Source organism: Marmota flaviventris, chromosome 3, assembly GCF_047511675.1.
Source record: "Marmota flaviventris isolate mMarFla1 chromosome 3, mMarFla1.hap1, whole genome shotgun sequence".
NCBI classification, from domain to species: Eukaryota; Metazoa; Chordata; class Mammalia; order Rodentia; family Sciuridae; genus Marmota; species Marmota flaviventris.
In genome coordinates this window covers 177,234,905-177,256,504 of record NC_092500.1, presented here as the reverse complement: position 1 = coordinate 177,256,504, position 21,600 = coordinate 177,234,905, and the positions used below count along the sequence as shown (strand labels likewise).

Genomic DNA, 21,600 nt, shown 5'->3' with positions numbered 1-21,600 from the left:
GTTGGCTCCTGCTGCCTCCGCGTCTCTTCCCCATCATGGCCCTCTCTGCGTGACTGTCTGTCACCATTTCCTCTCTCTCTGAGGAGTCCCGCCTTTCTGATCTGGCTCACAGGGCCTTCTTCCTCACGGTGGTCACCTCTGTTCCAAGGCTGTACCCATCAGGAGCACACTGGCTGCGCGCAGAGATCCCCGAGTACTGGAAGCTATTCCTGAAGCACTGCCATCGCTGCTCTGAAAAGCTGAAGACACCATCAGTGGCCTAACTGCAGGCTGTCTCCCCCAACGTCACACATGTCAGCAATCGCGTGAAGGAAGCAGTGGTCAACATGCCGAGCCACATGGGTTTGTCTGGATCTTCCTACAGACAGCAGTTTGGGTCCAGGCGCTGTGCAGATGCCAGAAAACAGACAGGACACCCTCTGGCCGTGGACACATGCAGTCTGTTGGGGACTTGCACATGTATCCACTATAGCTCTGCCATTCGGGCCCCGGGAAAGCTGGGCCCTGGGGCTCAGGTACATGGGAACCTCTGGAGCAACTTCCGCAGGGCTGGGTAGAAGCGTTCCTCTTTAACAAGTGCTCCAGGTGATTCTCACAAACTTTGAGAGTTAAAAACCCCTGGTCAAGAGAAATGGGCAGACCCAAGGACAAAGCAAAGCATAAGAGTTGGATAAGAGCTGGACCTTGGGACCCCAGGGTTGGAGTGCCAAAGGCACCCTGGAGAAGAGAGGTGGGCTTACAGCAGCGATGAAGACATCCACACATTGACAGAGCCCCACCAAGGCACAGAGAGGGCGGGAAACCACACACCCACCACCTGGAGGGGGGGTGTGGACGCCCTCCCCACCCACCGGCCCTCCAGCCTCGCAGCAGGCACTGCTTTCCCGGGACAGTGCTGGCCCCCAGCATGGGAGAGCTCACTTCTCCACCTTTAGCTTTCCGCACTTCAGGGGGTTGAAAGCCTCAGGCTGGCTCCTGTCCCTGGGGAGTTGGTCCCACAGTGACCCACATGGTCGCTTCCCTGAGGGACAGCTCTCCCTCCCGCCGGGGATGACTCTTCAAACCATCAGTCTCCCCGTGGAGGCTGTGGCTGTGCCTCCTTAAGGAAGGACATCACCTGTTCACCTGTTCTTCCTGGACAGGTGGCTTCAGCCGCACACAGGGCATCTCACTGTCTCTCCTCTGCGTAGACTGACTAAGGAACCATCATTTCCAGAGTCCCGCATGCTGGAGTGGGAAGTTGTGTGACACCTCCCTGATCCCTGCCCACGAAGCTCCTTGCCCTCCTCTCCAGAAGTAGAAGACAGGCTCAAGGTCCCATCCCCTGCTTTTGAGACACTTGAACATGCCACGTCATGTTGCTTCTCCATGTTAAGCACTAAGCCCACATCATGGGAGTTTGCTTTGATCCATGGGACAGGGCTGATCTATTTTCCTATAGCCACTCTTTCCCTTGGGCACCTGAGTCTCTTTGGAAATTTATTACTTTGCATACTCCCATGGTTCTTTGTCCAGAACCCCTGGTATTATGTAAAATTATGCCTTATGCATTCTTCTGCTCACTGCTGCTTTAACCACTAACCACATTTCAGATCCATTCAGAAGCAGGAAGCTTTGTGAAACACGGTGTGGGCTAAGTGTGGGTGGAGGAAACGCATTATTTAATTTAATGAATGAGCATGCTGGGTTTTAGCTCATGGTCGAGGAAAATTTCACCTGCAGTAAGATGTCTGAGCTAGGATCTGCGCACTGTAGGAGGCATGGACACCGGCTGAGCCGCGCTGGGCACCCTGAGCTGATCCGAGCCACAGCCTTCATGTCAGGGTCCACAGAGGTCAGCCTGCAACTTCATACAGCTGACAAGCTCAAAATGACTTCTGCATTTTAAAACAACTGTGAAAAACTTAAAAAACCAGATTTTGTTGTTGACTACACGTGACCCACAAAGACTGAAATGTTTACTATGTGACCCCTTCAAGGAAAAGCTTGCCAATCCCTGACTTCAGTTATCATGAGCAAGAGGGGAAACCCGTCACCAGCTTAGTGACATAAATATCATCAACTTTAGACATCTGACAATGTGCTACCTGGCAGCAAGTAACAAGCACACCCTGGAAGCCCTTGCCAACGCCCCTGTGTAGGGTCAGAGTTCTTTGTACCAGGCACCTATTTTTACCTGGTGCTTTTATAAGGGTTTCATGCCAACACTTTCATTTAATCCTTCAAGCAAAACGGGTGGGGTATTATTGGCCTCTCCACTGACAGGCAGAAAAGGAGAAGCAAGGCCCCTGTGCAGGGCACGGTCCGGCAGTGCTGGGTGGGAAGGGTCCATCCCAACATTGTGAGTCAGGATTGCCATTCCCATGACCATCTATTCAACTCAAATCCCATAATAACGAGAAAGGTTGATTTGATCAAGGGTAAGTAGGATAAACCTCACTTCATAATATGATTAATGGGATTTAGCAAGTTGGGGCTCCTGGGACTATGTGGATTCACATCCTGGTCATTTAGAGCATGAGTGACGTAATGCCTACACCCTGTCTGTATACACGCACACACACGCATACACGCGCACACACACGCATACACCCGCACACACACACATATTTGCACACACATGCATACATGCGCACACACATGCATACATGCGCACACACACACACCATGGGATCTGACATTTATAAATTCTAGAAATTTCTATTAATTGAATTCATATTTAAATCTAAAGTACCAGAAATATTGAGATATTATGAAGACACAGAAGATGGACAATTTCATAGAGACAAATGAATGTGTATAGGAAAATAAGGCTAAAGTCATAATCACCTATGATGGGTGCACTCACAAGAAGCATATGTAAGACTTACAAAATACTTCCTTTATCCCAGGACTCAGACACAGTCTCCTAGCACTTGATAATAACATTTTTATTATCAAGGTATCATAGAGATAACTCAGAGGCCTGGGTTCAAACTTCGTCTCAGGCAACTTGTCATTGTACTTCCTGGTTAAAGGTCATCCTTGGACACTGAGACTATAAAGATTAAAGAGATATGCAAGCAGACCCACGTGAATCACGTCTCTGTCCACCATCTCTTCAGTTCCCCCATATCCTTCAAACCAGGGTGTGTTAGCAGAGAATGCTTTTCCCTGTCTATCTTAAAGGTCTGACTTTAAAACAGAAGCTCTACGTGTACTTTTCTGAGACAGATCATTTTTCTTACCCCTCATTGCCTGCAGAAACGCCAGCAAAGCATAAATAAACAATAGACGGAGGCAATGCCAAGCTGAAGCTCCGGCTTATTCAGGGTTCTGAGAAGCAGAGCTTCAAAATAAATAGCTACTCGGGAATCGCTCTGTCTTCACCAGGGGCAGCTTGAAAGCGTGCGCTGCGATGCCCCCGTTTAACTGCATCCTTGAGATAATGCAGACATTTCAGTTCCAGTTCAGCCTCCTCCTCTAGATGAATGAGATTAGTGCACTGATAATGAAATAGCTGCTTGGCAGAGTCTCTTGCTTCAAGGCAGGAAATGAAGCCTGCAGGACAGGAGATATGCCTGGCTTTGCAGAGGAGGACAGAAACCAAGGCGGCTTTGCTGAAAGCAATAACTTAAAAGGTCAACAAAGTGAGAAAAACATCCTGGAGTTCTCTGAAACCAATAAATGGATCTGGCCTGATGACCAGTGGCCAGCCCGTTTGATCTGCAAGCTAACTTCAAGTCTCCAGGATTCTCTGGAGGAAGCACTGCCCCAGCTCTGCACCCTGAGCTCACCACCCCCAACTTCTGCAGCAGGAGCCTCATGGGCCCCATCACAAGCCTAATGGAAACAGCTACCATTAATGTAGAATTTGAATGGCAGGAAACAGGGAGGGGGGGGCAGGGCTGAGCAGCTGTGACCCTCACATCTGGCCTCCAGCTCCAAACGTGAACAGCTGGCTCACAAAATTCTGGCTTCTCCAAGTCCTCTGCCAAAAATTGTCAGTGAAGACAGAAGAGAACAAAACAGATTCTGGCACTAGATCAGAATCTTTAAGAAAAAAGATGCTGGGTACATTAAACTAATTTAAGCTGCCTCTCCTTTCTGAGGGTTTAAAGAACTCCGGGGTCTCTGTGCATCAGACCCCCCTGGAGCCCCTGCCCAGGAGCTCCCGCGGGGAGCACAGCTCATGGAACGGACACACGTGTGGAAGCCTGATTGTTGCCCCATGGTCTCAGAGCTGAACCAGGCTCTCTAGGGCCTCAGGAGAAAGGCCACAGGTACCCAGCTCTCCCTCCCCTGACCTCTCTGTGCTACCGTAAGGGTCTGTGGACACCATTTCCCGAGTCCTTCCTTTATCCACTTTGTTGCTAAACCTACCTTCCGTGTATCTGCTCACGTCTTCATATCGCTCAAACACACATTCATAGCTTTCTGGAAACCCTGATTTCCAGGGAGGATTCGATCCAGTCATGCCACCGCCCCCCATGCCACAGGGGCTCTACCTCTCGGAAATGCAGATGTGATTGTCTTCCTGGCACCTTCACAGATTCACCAACCAGTGAGCAGAACCGGAAAGTCTCCAGAATGTGCATCTGAGGGCTTCCACGACACCCTGCCTCCAACAGGACTGCCAAGTCGAGCTCAGATACCCCACGTTTCACGCCTGTCTCCGAGCTCACCAGCACACTGAAGTGAGGTGCCACAAGGCTTGCTCCCAGGGGGCCGTCAGAGCCTGAGGAGCTGCAGTGTCTAACCAGGGATAAGACTGAAATGAAAACAGCCACACCTTCCCTACAACTGAATCAGGGTTTAGACCCACAACTACAGCCCTGTCCATGCATGCGGAAGTCTGCCTTCTGCAGCCTTCTCAGGAAGGCAAGTGCCTGACACTGCACAGATAGCTCTCCCTTCAGTGCGTACTGCAGCAACGGCACGCTGACCCTTCAGGTTAAACTTAGATCAAGTCTGAGGACTCTTCAGGCAAGCCTTCCACACGCCCATTCCATGAAGGAGCAAAGTATGCTACCTAACTCTATTCTATTTACATATTACAAACTCCTTAATGATGTTCACCTGACCAGGCAATCAGTTTTACTACTTAAAATTTTAATTTTATTTTTTAAAAGAAAAAAATATGCCTAATTACACTACATAATTAAAACGATCCAAAAATTCTGATTTCTATTCTACTTTTTTTTGCTTTAAACATTATATCATACATGATAAAATATTTTTTATATTACCACAGGTAACATGCTACTTCCACAAATTGTACACAGCTAAGGGAGGATCTGAAAGACTCATGCAGTGACTAAACTGAAGTGCCCATGACATGGACCACTCCAGATGGTACCTGCTGCCTGCAACTTGACTGAAACCTGCCCAGAGGGCAGGATGGGATTTCAGAACCACACTGACCATCAGCATGCCTGTTAACTTCATGCCCTTCCATTTAAACAGGTAGATTAAGTGGAACTGGATGGTTTTTAAGGTCCCTCCAGGTCTTAAAGGTCAAAATTTATGAAGAGAACAAATCACATTGGCTTCCTGTTTATGTGAAAGCATGGCAAACCACAGGAAGGTGATTCTCAGGTGCCATACCTCGAGATCAGATCACACGGGCCGTGGATCTTCAAGGAGCCATCTGAGGGGCAACATCCTCACTTCCTTTCAGCAGGCGCTATGTGACTGGTCCCAACCTGGAGGCCAGTGCTTCTGGGCAGTGCTCAGCACAGCGGAGATGCGTGGCTCACAGCCACTGGATCTTGCCCCCGACTAAGAACTCCAGAGGGCTTGGTGTCAGCCCATGCCTGTTCCCAGCCATGAACTCCACACTGAGTAGCTCTAGGCAGGTGGAGGGGGTGGAAGCCCACCAGCAAGCCTCCGGCCATCCTGGGTTCCTCCTTCTCATGGAGAAGCCAGCCGCATCCCATCTTGCCCACAATCTCCAGAGCCCCAGAGCTCCTCCCTGTCGGGAAGGCAGACTCCCGCTGGCCTGACGCCACCTTTCAGGGCACCCCTCGCCCAGTGCAAGCCCCTGCAGAACCTCTGGGCTCCACCCTGAGCACACGTATCTGGGCTCAGGTTGCCACAGCCCTGCAGGACTTGATCCTGGGGGTCTTCTACAATCCCTCTTTGGAGTCCATGCTGCTGTTGGGGTCATTACTTTTCCCCTGGCACTCTGTTCCCAGTGCCAACAGGATACAGACCACCAGGTACCCACCTTTTCAGCAATGGATTCCATGGCAGAGAGTCATAAAATATTTAAAGCTGATAAGAAGTGGACCTTCTTCCAAAATAAAAAGTGCTTTCTTAAAAAAAAAAAAAGCATCATTTTCCTAATGAGACAAACTTCCTGAGTCTAGATTTATGCTTATATTATATTAAAAAAGAACTTCTGGATGTAAATCCTAAATAACACAGCTAAGCATCTGGTCACTTTCCATGGGTCGTGCATACAGGAGCCATACACATCTGTCACCGTCACAGAGCAGTGCCAGGAATTCCACCATTTCACGTGGAAGAGACCCAGGGAGCCCATAAAACCCAGAATCGGCCAGGACCAGCTCTCAAAGGCTAATCTATTTCATTAGGAATGTGAACCTTGTAAGAAGAAGCTATGAAAATGCCATTACTTCAAAGCCTTCCATCAAAAGTAAAATTCTTTGAAAATTTGGTTTTTATGCATATGATAGACAAAATGAAAAAAAAAAAATCCAAGAAGCATGAAATACTGAAATCAATGTTAGCAAGCCCTAGATTTAAGTGGCCCAAAGAGAATCAAAAACAAAGCTGACAACTCCAAGGAGCATTTAAACTTAAAACAAGGAGAAGGGTTTTCAGTAATAGACTACTTTAACTAATACAGTGGTCAAGAAAATTTATTGTGAATCTTAATGGGACGACACATTCTTCTATTTCACAATGAAGTGAGGATTAAATAACTGCTCAGAATCCAGAGTGTTCATTCTCTGAATTCAGGCTGTTGTGCTAAGCCACGCCTCCTGGAGCACTGGGCATCTGCCTGGCAAGTGCCAAGCTGCATGTTTGCTGCTAGAAGGCAACCTTCAGTGTCTCCTCACCTCGTAGCCCAGCTAATGCTCCACTCACGTTTAGAGCATGATTAAAACAGAACACGGACAGACCTCAAGGTTGGGGAGGGAAGCACGTTCCTTACCCTGGCAGAGGGGCATGAGGGCATCCCACTGATACATGCCAGCCGGGTTACGCCTGCAGGTTGCATTGCTGTGGCCAACCATTCGATATCCAGGCTTGCAAAAGTAATGCACTTTGCTTCCAACAGCTCCCGAGGTCCTGTTTAAAACACCGCCATTCTTCAGCGTGGAGGTCAGGCTGCAGTAAGGGGCTGAGGGCATGCAAACACAGATAAGTCAGTCACACACTAGCTCTGACGGCACCATCTCCCTTGGCCAGAGCGATACAGAGGAAATATCTCCAGTTTTTTAAAAATGGGCAATGCACACCAATACATGAAGTGATTCTAAAAAGCATCCCCAAAATCTAGAGTCAAGAGCTTGTCCCTGGTTCTGAGTTCAGGTTCAGACCTGTGGCCATCTGGCCCTGGTGAGTTCTGGGCAGCAGGCCCCAGGGACCCAGGAATAACTAAGGACAGGAACATGGAATACGTGTGCTGGAGGCTCCCGGCTGCTTTGGAGGCAGAGGTTTTAAAGGCCCGCATCCCTGGAGGTGTCTGAACGTCACCTCACAACCTTCCTTAGAAATGGTCAGAGGGCCATCAGAGCCTGCCCAGGAGCGCAGTGAGCATCTGGCCCTGGTGGTCAGCCATGCTTCCACAAGAGGCATCCCAGACAACTGTTCCTAACTGGGTCTGCCGTGGGACATTTCAAGTCTTTACGACAGCCTGGTTTGGTTGAGGAAACCCGCTGGCCACTGTGGGAATCCTCCATGGCCCCTGTGCACCCTCCGCCCCCTGCTCCACCACCCATGCAGCTCCTATTTCCTGCTGGTTTAGGCTGAGCTCTTACTTTGGGTGAACCAGAGTCTTTGGTTCAGAGAAGCACCGGGCACTCTGACCACTGACCTCCAGAGTCACCGGGTGGTGAAAAAGGGAAGGAAAACAGGGAGACTGCCTTGACCGCAGGCCTGCTCCCAGGTCAGACATGAGTGAAGAGTGGGACACCTTGAAGGGACGTGGGAACATGAGGCTGTGGGGGTCAGCAGCGTGGAGGGCTTCGCCCAGCCTGCCAAGGATGCGATTTGCAGTGATGGTCTAACTGTGTTCTGGGGGCTGCCCTCCTGTGACTCTTCCTCTACCACCAGGCTCTCTGGGGCTTTCGTCCTGGTTTCCTACCAAGGTGATCAGTCGTACTGTGCTTGTGGCCAAATGACTGACAGCTCACCTCTGTAAGGCAAACGCAGGCTGGGGACAGGATGCATGGTCACATGGCCATATTACAGGGCTGGGGCTCCTGAGACCACATCTAGATGTTTCAGGGACACTTTAATTTAATCCCTTCTTGAAAATTACTGGGGGCTAACATTTAGCAGAGTTCCTGGAACCTCTAAGGAGTGCAAAGCTCTGTGCATTCCGTGTGTTTCACCCCTCACATGCATTTGGCTCTAACAGGCACAGGTCCAAGGGCTGGAAGTGCAACCTTACAGCCACCTTCTCCTAATGCAGGGGATAAGAGGACCCTCTTGTTCAATGAGTGAAAATCCCCTCCTAAGGGTGGAAACCATTGTTAGAACAAGATCGATTCCATTCACAGTGATTCCTGCACTGACCATCTGTGCACAAAGGACGTGTATTCAAGGCTTGAGAGCCTGATGATTCGTCTGTTCTTCAGACAAAGGTTCTGACGGAGGCAAACGCAACCACTGCTCCAGACTTTGTAACCACAGTTTGTGTGCATTTCACTACACGTTCCCAGGAAGACCACCTGAGCTCCAGGCCAGTTGAGCCTGCTGCAGGTTTGTTGCCCCTTAGGCATTAGGAGGTCCCCAGCCAGGGAGCCAGGACCCTTCCCTTCTAGCCTCCTTCCTGTGCCCTGTGGGGGATTCTCACCCTGAGATGGGAGCTGCCACAGTGGGACCTGTGCCTGGACACTGGGCACTTAACAGCAGCCCAGCAGCTCTCCAGGTGCATCTCACAGGTGACCACAGGCACTGGTGGCTGAGGTACCGTGAAGGATCTAGATGTTTGTGCCTAGTAACTTCCGTGTCCTCAGGAATTTAGATACTCTCCCAGTTGCTTCTGTAGGGCAGTGCAAGCACTGGTGTGGTCAAATCAGATTAAGGATTGTGCACAGGATTTGACATTCCCTAAATGTATTGGCCAATATGATTATTTATTGATTAACCAATTAATTTAATAAATACACATAATTACTGACAGAATGATTAAAGTATATAAAGGACAGGCAAGACAATTCACACTGTTAAGGAAAGGCTTACATGAAACACTTCTTAGACACACATGTGGGTGTGGCACACAAGCACACACATGGGTGTATCATATGTGAAGACAAATATGCATAGGTCAAATGACACGTTCACTAGTAAAAGATTATTATTATTTCACAATTTATAGCAATGCAATAACATCCTGTTTGTTCCCCGAATGTTTAAACACATTCTAATGTCAGTTTCGATTATACTATTTCAACTTTTGAGAAATATCTTTGCTGCCTTCAACATGTAATTCAATGACTAATCATTTTCATAATAAATTTTAAACAAATTGCCAATGTGGTTTGGAGAAACCACTTTGAGGAATTTCCCGTCATGCTTTCTTTTGCAGTTCATTATTAACGGTCAGAAATCAGATTATTAGTGGAGTCTCAGTCCAGTTTTTCAGTTTAATGGAGATCACTTTGCTACACTCATCACCAAGTCCGAGCCATTTACCCACCTGTGTAGCGAATCCGGAATCCCTTCTTGCTGGTCGCGTGGTCGGTGGACCAGCGCAGGTACAACTGGTTGCTCCTGCTGGTGAAATTTGTTGGCTCTGTATGGTTCCCACTCAAGACCACTAACAGAGGGCTCTGCCCAGACGGCCCTGGAGGGAACGAACACAGAGCTGAGGTGTGGAGTAGCACATTCCACCAAGTACAGGCTACTTTAGGCCCTTGATTAAACTGGTGTCTATGCGGACAACGTGTGGCTATTGATTTTCAAAGTGAGATAAGAATCCCAAATAATAACATCAGTAAGAATTCCCTAATGAAAATAGGACCACCTAGGAAAAAAGATGTTTATGTTAATAAAGACACAGTACCTCAATGAAAGGTGTCGATGAGACAGTAGCAACTGGAGAATTGGAAGTGATTTTGATTTTTGTTAGTATTAGTATGTACAGTGTGTATGGATATGAGAAACTGGAAACCCTCCTGCAGCACTAGTGAGGGCTAAGCTAGAACAATCACTGTGAGGAGCAATTTGGCAATATCCAGGGATATTGGGGATTTAATTTTATTTCTATGTATCTAGCAGAAGTGCACAAGTTATTCATATAACACAAATGTATATTCCAACATCACTTCTCATGATAATCCTTGGATCCCAACTAAGAGTTTAGAATTTTAAGAGAGGATATTGAAAATGTCATAAAAAGAAATTAAATCATACAGCAGCTAAAATTGATAAAGTTGATGTACATGTTATCAGCATAGGTAATTCTAAGAATGGTATATTTATGTCTAAGAATATTCACTTGCAGATAAATATTTTTTGCATCTGTGTAAAAGTACAAAATCACACAATCTATAGAGTTTAGTGTGGTGTGTGAGTGTGTGTCTGTGTGTGGATGATGGAAGATGGATAGAAGGAGCCAGATAGAGAAATAGGTGGGTGGTAGATAGATGGCCCACACTGGCAATCCCAGCAACTCTGGAGGTTAAGGAAGGAGGATTGCAAGTTCGAGGCCAGCCTCAACTTATTAAGGTCTTTAGCAATTTAGTGAGACCCTGCCTCAAAATAAAAGTCAAAAAAGGACTAAGGATGTATCTCAGTGGTAGAGTACCCCTGGGCTCAATTCCCAGTACAAACAAAAGAAATTCTGATAGATAATGGATAGATGATAGATGATGAATGGATATACAAGAAATAAAAAAGTTGCATCTTTTTATATATTTGAAAATGCCCCCCCAAATCCGTGAAATGTTAGTTAATTTTAAGTACACAGTTAAGGAGAGCGAGTGCAAGGCGGAGCCAGCTAGCATCGGGCTTAGCGGGGAGATGGGCGCTCTGATGGGAGAGGTGCCTGTGGAGATGGAAGCCACACTCTCCTCGGGGGGCCTGAGACCCCAGCACCAGCTCCCAAAGCTCTGCTGCCTTCTCTCCACGCCCCTGGCTCACTCAGGAACCACGCAATGGAAAGGGAGAACCCGCTCATTGCAATCTATGATGCCCCTGTCAACAGGCTGATGGACACCTGTCTGCGAGAGTCACACACAGAGACTTTATTCATGCAGGAAGGTGATGAGAAGTCACAACTTCACTGTGGGTTTTCTAGGTTGCTCAAGGTCTCCATAAGTTGCTGAGGCTGGCTTTGAACCCACGATCCTCCTGCCTCACAGCCTCCTGAGCCGCTGGGATTATGGGCATGCGCCACGGCACCTGGCCCAGCTGGACCATTTCTCTTCGGGGCTCAATGGTGCCCACCCCAATCACGTGTTCAAGTCCTATTCCCAGCACCTCAGAAAGTGACTGCACTCGACGTACAGGCTTTAAAAACAGGTAATTGGAACTGAGTTCTCAGGGTGGGCCCTGATCCAATCTGACTGGTGCCCTCACAAGGACCCAGACAAGAGGTAGACGAACTCACAGAGAGATGCCGCCCGCAAGCCAGAGAGAGGCCTCAGAGAAACCAGCCTCTTCCCCACTTGACCTGGCACTTCCAGCCTCCAGGGCTCTGAGAGGTAATTTCTGTTGTTTGCAACACCCGGTCGGTGGCACCTTCCTAAGGCCCAAATAAGCACATGCAGAACTAGTGCCAGCAGCCAAGGAAGGGCTCTGCTCAGCAATAGCACACTCCTTCCTGCCAGAGACCATCGGGGTGTCCTGGAAGACACCGCGGGAGGAAGCCTGTGCTTCAGACCCGAACAAGACGGAGCGCCCTGCTGCATGCAGGCTGGCTGGTGGTTGTTTAAGGAGGTAGTGTACAACATTCTGAAATAAAATGCCATTCAGAAATTAACTAACCTCAACACAGGGAATTTTAAAATGTCATTTCAGTGGCAGAAGGTGAGCTTCAGGAGCTGTTAATCCACACCAAATCCCTCCCCACTTCCCATGTGTTCTTCCTAGGCTGCAGCAGGCTTTCTAGGACTCTTCTTTAAAAGCACACACCCAACTAGCCTGTGCAGAAGCAGCCACCAGAACAAAGGGACACTGTCATTTATGGTCACCAGGATGGACACGAGCAAGTGTTCATCCAGGATGGACACAGCAAGCAATCATCAGGCACCTGCAATCTTCATTCTGACACTTTTCTCAACCAAGTTCTACAAAGGTTAAAATCCTATTTTTAAAAATTGTGGGACATTCACAACTGAGTCACTCCTGGGCTCATAAAATTTAAAATCAGTATATTCAACGTGTTTTCTGTCCACTCATAGACAATAAAAGAGTCTCTGTCTAACCTAAAAGGAGATGTACATGACATTTACTGCAGCAAAAATGCCATTGCTTAAAAAATGTTATTCATATAAAACTCTGACATTTCACTTTATAGAAAAATCTTTGAGAGTAGAACAATACAGTCATAGATCCTTGATAATTTTGACAGTAACTGCTATGACATCGTCTCTATGGTCTACTTTGCTTATTGTTTATGATGGTCTTGGTCTGTCTGTATTTTGGGAAATCAAATTGCAAGTAATTAGAGCTTAAATTATTGATAAGAATTTTTCTTCTGAAATTAAAACACATAAAAGTACCTTCAGCTACATTCCAATTCAACTAATGTGAAATAAAAGGGCAAGTATAAATTGACAATAATATGTACCTGTGTTTAAGGACATGTGGCATGTATAGGAACCTGCGTGTGTACACATGTAGACTCAGCAGTAGGGAGCTGCGACCCTTGTGTGCACCCCTGGGACACCTGATGGGCCTCAGCATTACACCAACCTGCCTCCCTCCTGGGTCTAACCAGCCCTAATTCTGCACTTGCATACATTGCCTTCCTCTTACAGACTGAGGGGAAAGTCTTCAAGTGCGTGTGTGGATGTACACCTCAAAACAAACACAAACACCCTCCTGGCCCCTGGTGCTCTCCGGTCCCCTGTTTCTACACATAACATGGGAGTTTGATTTCCAGTTTAGTGGTTAGTCTTCAGAAACACACAAACTGGTTCACGTGGGTCTATCCACACCAGCAACTGACTATGGTGGCTCATCGAATCAGTGAGATGCATACAAACCACAAGAGCGGAGCACTCTTCTCACTGAATCGTGGTGTAATTGAACTCAATAACCAATCTGTCAAAACATGAGAAAGCCATTATTATGTTCAGACATTACCATATCCTGGTCGACCACCTGGGCATGGTGATTCTTCTATTTGCACAAAGAGGATTATCAACAGCGGCTTCATTTCAATTTGACAATTCAACCATGTGCACCATTAAGCTAAATGATCATTAGAATTGTATAAAAATCACAAGTTTGTTTTTTTTTTTTTTGCTGAATATAGTATTAGCATGTGTTTAGCTAACTATTTTATTCTTTTAAAAACTGTAAACATTACAGACTCTTGCTTTACCAGCTGGAAGTCTCTGTGAACCTCTGTTTTTGTGCATTTCTAGTAAAACTGTCATTCCCAGTTATTAAAATACCCAAGACTTGTTAATTTTCCTAACATACCTAGTGAATCATTAACACCTGGGAAAGGCTGCCTGTGATTACCTGCTGTGAATCCCCACATTAAAGTAAAGCGTGGGGAGACTAAGGCCCCCAGGTTGCTGGAACTCACAATCTGAGTGGCCGCTGTGGTTTGATTAGTTTGGGGAAGATGTGATGTAACTGAGGAGGATCCACTAGGTAGGTGTGTGAACGAATGAATCACTGCTGTGCAAAGACTGAGGAATCTTACCATCAAATACTTCCAGGGCATCAAACTGCTTCTCGCTTTGGAACGTGTCCACAAAGATGGTGATGTTAAAGTTGGGCTCCACCTTAATGCTCCAGGAGCATGTCTGGGAGTTGAAGTAGTTGCCTGGGTACCCTGGGCTGAGGATCACTCCAGAAGATTCTGTCCGGACTTCATTCGCTGGGCACTGTGCTGAAGAGAGAAGTACCCACAAAGCTGTGCTTTAACAAAGTGACCCAGCTTCAAGAGGACAGTTTCTCTCCCCACACACACAGGACAGGGAGAAGGAAAGGCACCGTCCAGAGCTCTGGCCAAGCTCACGCGGTGCCCACCGAGGCAGCCCCTGGAACAGCAGTGAGCAAGCAGCACCCCGGCCCAGTACCGCACAGCCTGCGCAGGCCTCTGCCTGCTGTGTCCCCCTGCGTCTGGGCAGGTTCCCTGTGGATCTCATCACAAGACCTCAGATATTCCCATCACAACCACAAAGAAAGCTCTCCCCTCCCCCAATGAGGACAGTGTGACACAACAAAAGAAATATAAGAGAAAACTGTAAAAACAGAAATCTTATTTATTTCAGTCTTTGATATACTTAGAATAGTGAAATTTAAACACTGGGTGTGACCACCTGGGACCCTGGGAACAGGATGAGTTGGACATCCTGGCCTGGGGCCCACCTCGGACCCCAGTTTCTTGTGGGCAGCAGGAGCCATAATTTCTGGGATGTTGTGAATAAATCACTGACATACTGGGGCTATATCAACGCACCTTCCTCCTCCTTCCCAGTTCTCTTGTTCAACTCCCTCCAGGTTGATTAAAATATAAACAACCTGTACAGGTATGAACTATGAATGTGCAAAAGAAAATCAGCAGGCTCCCTTAGTTACTCTCTCCTCTCATTGCTTAATTGTATTATGTTCCTAAAGTAGTGTGCTTATAGAATAATAAGGGGAAATAATTTCTATTATTAATAATGGCTGGCTGCCCCGGAACCATTCTCAGAATATTTGAGAAGTTTAATATCAATTTTCCTCAAGAAAATGCGCTTTTGCTTCAGAAGAAATATAACTTATTTATTGAGTTATTCCCTTTTAATTAGCTAAATATGTATTATTTATATATTCATTTCGCAATAAGACCCTTAAACAGATGAGCAGAGTTTATGAAATATGTCTTGTTCAAGCAACTCTGTGAAGAGGCACACTTCCCTATGTTCCTCCATCTACCTTGGTGTTCTAATTGAAATTACCTCCAAATTTAGAAAATGTTGAGGGACAAAACCACCAATGATGAAGCTTTTGTAGAAGTAAGTGTTATAGGTAGGATTTTTTAAATGTTCACAAAGATGAATCAAAGGTAACAATATAATCAAAAATAATCCTGACTATCAGTCACAAACCAAAACAATGCACTTACAAATTCTATTTTCTTATAGAAAAAGCCATCATGAAATTCATTTGGAAAAAATAAGAGACTCAGAATAGCTAAAGCAATCCTTAGCAGGAAGAGTGAAGCAGGAGGCATTGCTATACCAGACTTTAAGCTATACTTCAAAGCTATAGTAACAAAAGCAACATGGTATTGGCACCAAAATAGACATACAGACCAATGGTTGGTAGAGAATAGAAGACACAGAGAAAAACCCACATAAATACGGTTAGCTCATACTAGGCAAAGGCAGTAAAAACATACAGGGGAGAAAAGATAGCCTCTTTAACAAAAGGTACTGGGAGAACTAGAAATCCACATGCAGCCAAATGAAACTAAACCCCTATCTCTCACCATGCACAAAACTCAACTCAAAGTGGATCAAGGACCTAGGATTTAGTCCAGAGACCTGCACCTAATACAGGAAAAAGTAGGCCCAAATCTTCGTCATGTTGGATTAGGCCCTGATTTCCCTAATAAGACTCCTAAAGTGCAAGAAGCAAAATTAAGAATTAATAAATGGAATGAACTCAAACTGAAAAGCTTCTTGTCAGCAAAAGAAACAATCAATGGGATGAATAGAGAGCTTACATTTTGGGAGCAAATTTTTGCCACACACACATGTCAGATAGAGCCCTAATCTCCAGGATATATAAAGAACTCAAAAACTTTAACACCAAAAAAAAAAAAAAAAAAAAAAAAATCACCACCACCACTACCAACAACAAAAAATCCAATCAATAAATGAGCTAAGGAGCTGAACAGACACTTCTCAGAAGAAGATTCACATTTGGTCAACAAATATATGAAAAAGTGTTCAACATCTCTTGTAATTAGAGAAATGCAAATCAAAACTACTCTAAGATACCATCTCACTCCAGTCAGGATGGTAGCTATTAAGAATACAAACAAAAAAAAAAGTGTTGGTAAGGATGTGGGGAAAAAGGTACACTCATACATTGCTGGTGGGACTGCAAACTGGTGCAGCCAATATGGAAAGCAGTATGGAGATTCCTTGGAAAATTGGGAAAGGAACCACCATTTGACCCAGCTGTCCCTCTCCTCCGTCTATACCCAAAGGACTTAAAAACAGTATACTATAGTGATGCAGCTATATCAATGTTTATAGCAGCACAATTCACAATAGCTTAACAGTGGAAGCAATCTAGATGCCCTTCAATAGATGAGTGGATAAAGAAACTGTGGTATATATACACAATGAAATATTACTCAGCATTGAAAGAGAATAAAATCATGGCATTTGCAGGTAAATGGATGGACTTGGAGAATATCAAGCTAAGAGAAGTAAGCCAATCCCAAAAAACTAAAGGCCAAATGTTCTCTCTGATGCTGATCCATGGGGGCAGGCGGGAATGGGGAACACGGAGGAACTTTGGGCAAAGTGGAGGGAAGGGCAAGGAGGGGGCATGGGGGCAGGAAAGATGGTGGAATGAGATGGACATCATTACCCTAGGTACCTCTATGACTGCTACATCATGTACAATCAGAGAAAGGAAAAGTGGTGCTGCAGTTGTGTACAAGGAATCAAAATGCATGCTGCTGTCATATATACCTAATAAATACATTTTAAAATTTAAAGACATTTTAAATTCTACTTCCTCCTACAGCAGTGGTAAAGGTGCATCTGAGAACACATGGTGTCTGCCCCACCCAGGTGCTGCTTCTCCAGGATAGGCCCAGGGAGTCGGGGCTGTGTCTGAGAACCCGCGCAGGCCAACCTGGGTCTGGGGGCGCACAGCCTTCCTGGAGTCTGCAGCCAGAGCCAGAGCTTCCCTGGCAGAGTGGACAGAACGTCATAGGGACAGGAGGAGGGTCCACTGCACGCCTGCCGGCCTCCTCCCAGGTGAAGGTGCTGGGGGCCGTTGCACCCTGGTGTTGCCCTGGCACCCTGTGTGTCTCCTCACGGCAGCTACAGTTACTAGGGGCCCTGGCCTCCAGACCCTCGGGACCCAGGAAACTCTCCAGGGAGTTGCCCAAATCCCCCACGGGAGGGGAGAGCACACCAGGGCTTGCAAGCAGGGCAGCGGCTCTGAGCCCAGACATCTTCCCTCCATTCTAAGAGGCTGCTTTGGTCTTTTTAGAGAAGATGAAATGAAGAATCCACCAAGCCCTTTACATCACGTTTTCACGACACTTGGCCCCACTTCTTCAGCCTGTGTCTGGGTCCAGAGACGCCTGGGCGGGTGCCTGCAGAGGGCCCAGCGGCTGCCGCCTGTCTGTTCCTGGGGCCCCTGTGGCTTCTCCTCCCCACAGGAGCTGTTGCCAGGAGCAGCACCTTCGGGGGGAGCTTCCAGAGGCACTTCCTCCTGCAGCAGTCGCAGGCTTAAAGGCACACTGTGTCCCCACAGGGCCCTGTGGGGCACATCCCACCCCAGGAAAGCAGCTTGCCTCTGAGACCTGTGCCTGGCTTGGAGACACCAGCCCTCGCACATGATTCCTCCAGATTGTTTTAAAAAAAATCGACTGTGGGACTTCAGAACATGAAGCATGTTATTTAATGCATCCGTCCTACGAGCCGGGCCTCCAGCCAAGCCACACAGGATTAGGACTAGTGATTCCGGATTAGGAGCGCACATCAGGATTTCTAGTAATTAAGATTTCTTTTTTCTTTTTTATACTAGGGATGATGCCCAGTGTCTCGTGCATGCTAGGAAAACCCTGCGCCTACAAGCTATATCCCCGGCCCCCACTTCTTTTTTTTAAAAAAAATTTCCAGACTGGCCTCAAACTTGCAGTCTTCCTGCCTCTGCCTCTGCAGTAGCTGGGATTGCGGACGTGCCGCACCTGCCCAGCAAGACTGAGGCTCAACAACACCCACAGGCACGAGGGATGGTGGAGCTGAGACGACTCCTCGGTAGGTGGGAAGAGCTGCTGCCCGGGACCTTGAGGAGCAGGCGGGGGCCACCCACAGCCAGGACACAGCACTGGCCAGCTCTTATGTGGCCTCCCTCAGTGCTCTCCAGAAGAGTGGGCATTACCAGGTGGCCACTGCTTCTCTCCAGTGTTCATTGAATATGCAAGTTTCTGATTTTCTTTAAATGCCTGTTTGGAATCTCTGTAGATGCCCAGGATGACATGGATGAAGCTGCACAATATATATCCTCCATCTTGGAAAGAAAACTCAAAGGCAGATCATTGTTGCCTTGCTGATGTGAACACTGATCTTTTCCAAGAAAATGGCTCTGGTGTGCTTCACCAGTGTGACCCCTGACTCCTGGATAGGGGACAGGAGGCCCAGTTTCAGCGACTTCTCAAAGGAAGCTGCTCTTATGGTGTGGCATTCCTGAACCTGCTGGCTCCATGCAGATGCAACCAGGACCTTTTCAACTAGGGCCCTGGTCAGGTTTCACCCTAAGAGCAAACTGCAAGGATCCAGGCCCACCTTCCCGGAGGCCAGCTGCCCTAGTCTCCCAGCCTTTCTGATTCTCTTCCCTTCTGGCATACTTCTCCTCATTGTTTAGAGTAGGTATCTAACATGGTCCTATTTATCTGCCTGTGATATTATCTTCCAAAGAACACACTACAGTCTTCCCCATGTCTCCCCCAAATTGTTCATGGCTTTCAAAGCTCAACTTCTAAAACTGAGTCCGGACATAGAGGAAGTGGGATTAAGAGTGAATACATTGTCTCCCTGAGAATTTACCTTGGGATTGACCTCACTTGAGCTCAATCAAGTCAGTCAAATAATAGGAAGTACTTAAAGAAAAAGTGTAATTAGGTGCTTAAGAGATTAAGGATTGGGTGAAAGACATCTGAGCTCCTATTTCCTGTTTCTGGATAATGAGGGGTTGAATGAAGAACAACTAAGATGCTTTCAGTTCCATTAAAGAGTTTGCTCCTGAGTTCCAAGAGCAGAGTCCTGGGCTGTCCTGAGCCTGTGCTGCTACTTGGGCAGGGCGTGGGGTGTGCAGCCTGCTCAGGGTGAGTCTGCAGCCCGTGGAACACCGGGGAGCCCCGTCACGTGGAGAGCCATCTGGGTTGCCTTGGTCTGCTCCACTGAGCACAAACTAGGTTACTCTGCACGTGCAGTAAAGGTAGTAGGTACCTTGTGTGGGGATGGGCATGTTAGTATGCGAATTTGCCTTTCTTCAAATGTCCACTGGGAGCTCCTTGCTTGAAGTCGTCCCTTTTGAGAAACTTGAGCCTACATTTGGCGGGGTGAAAATGTACCTTAAAAATGTAAAGACTTGCCTCTGTTAATTTTATAAAAAATGACCAAGGAATGACATTGGCCAAACCATATAGTCATATTGTACACAAGCACAAAGTGCAGCAACAAAACCCACCATTGTGTACAACTGTAAAAATATGGAAAAAGACAAATAAATAAATAAAAGAAGATGCCCTTGTGATTATTTTTCTGTTAAAAAATTCTGTGAAATGGCGAAAGCTGCACAATATATATCCTCCGTTTTGGAAAGAAAATTCAAAAGCAGATCATTGTTGCCTTGGTGAAGTGAACACTGATCTTTTCCGAGAAAGTGGCTCTGGTGTGCTTCACCAGTGTGACCCCTGACTTCTGGATAGGGGACAGGAGGCCCAGTTTCAGCGACTTCTCAAAGGAAGCTGCTCTTATGGTGTGGCATTCCTGCAGATGCAACCTCAAAGCTGATTTCTAAATAACATAGGCGTCTTGAGTGCGCAGCAGTGCTCGAGTCCAATCAGAATGCTGCTGTTTCAGATGTTGGGAATTCTCCCTTCTCGAGGTGACTGGGATGCCACCATCTGATGTAGTGAGGATGCACAGTCACCAGATGTCAGAGGGGACCTGCTCCAGCTGTGAGTGCTCACAAAGTCACCTCAAAACCCACACTTGACCCTGCAGAACCACCTGCCTCATGCCGGGTCGCAGTCACAGCACACAGCACTCACAGCCACACTCCATTTCTCCTTCCTTTCCTAAGTAAGGCGATGAACCATCTTCCCTCTTCATGATGGATGGGGACTAGCGACTTGCCCCAGTCACTGGACCTGGACGGGGTCTTCTCTTTCCAAATTTAAAGTCCATTCAGCGGCTGCACCCTCCCCTGGGACTAGCATATTCCGACTCTTGGAGAGGGGGAGTCTGCTGTTCAGTGGCCCAGCATTTGCATTGGGGCATCTTTTAAAATTTAAATTGGCAGCTTTTGAAGGTGAACTGGTGGCACTGCTGATTTTATTTGGGCCACTGAAGATTATTTGTAGTTGTCAAGCCTTTTCTTCCAAAGGAATTTGAAAGTGGTGCCCTTCGAAGCTGTTTTAAATTGATCTAATGCTATTCTAGTCAATGGATCTGTGGATGCAAGTCTCAAATCTTCTTCTGTTATTATGGATTATCTAAGTTCTTGCATGTGTTCTATTAAAGGGAATGTGTAAAACAGGAAATGTCTACCTTTCATTTATTTATACATTTTATACCCCAAATATTAAATACCAGCTAATCATATTCATGCTGACGTGTTGACAGGGAATTTCCATGATACACAAATTCTGCCTTGAAATGCACAAAAAGATAGAGGTAGATTAGCAGATGGAAAGGAAGCATAGAAAGCTGTGATACAGGAAATGCTGCAAACGTCCGCAGGGCCTCCCCACAGGGTTCAGGTGTTTGTTTTAAAACCATTTCAAGGTTTCCCTGGGTTTGAGCGTTTTCATGAACTGTGGGGAGACACAAGGCTTCTCTGTGGGGCGCAGATTGTTTTCCAGGGCCAGCTAAAGGAGAAAGGGCTCTGATGTTCCCATTGGAGCTGTTTCCCACGGTGGGCTCACAGCACAGGGACCACGCCCACCCAGGCAGGGGGAGACCAGCGCTCTACACCTGGCGGCTCTGGCTTACCTTCACAGGTTGGGAGGGAGCCTTCAAACTGCAGCTGGGAGCCGAGCTTGCAGGTCAGCGTGTCACTGCCCGACAAGGTGTAGCCAGGGTGGCACTGGTACCGCACGAAACCTCCTGAAAGAGTCGAGACAACACGACAGAACTGTGCTTCCAGGGTACTCAGAGAGGGTGCAGCAACATGCACAGCAGCCCACTGAGCTGCCCAGCCACGGAGGAGCCACCCCAGAGCAGGGTCTGCTTCCCGTCTATCCAGAAGGTCCCGTTCTTGGCTCTTGGTTCA

At 47.1% G+C, this 21,600-nt stretch overlaps 1 protein-coding gene across 1 annotated transcript in view; it reads right to left on the bottom strand.

The window, feature by feature from the left end:
• The window catches only part of Csmd1 (CUB and Sushi multiple domains 1), a 1,338,703-nt gene that overhangs the window by 96,845 nt on the left and 1,220,258 nt on the right, over positions 1-21,600 (bottom strand). Inside the window, exons 46-49 of the mRNA XM_071609340.1 lie at positions 21,321-21,434; positions 14,063-14,251; positions 9,878-10,024; positions 7,163-7,351 (exon numbers count right to left, since the gene is read on the bottom strand). Of these exons, the coding sequence (XP_071465441.1) occupies positions 7,163-7,351; positions 9,878-10,024; positions 14,063-14,251; positions 21,321-21,434 (639 nt within the window). The remainder of the gene's footprint in view (positions 1-7,162; positions 7,352-9,877; positions 10,025-14,062; positions 14,252-21,320; positions 21,435-21,600) is intronic.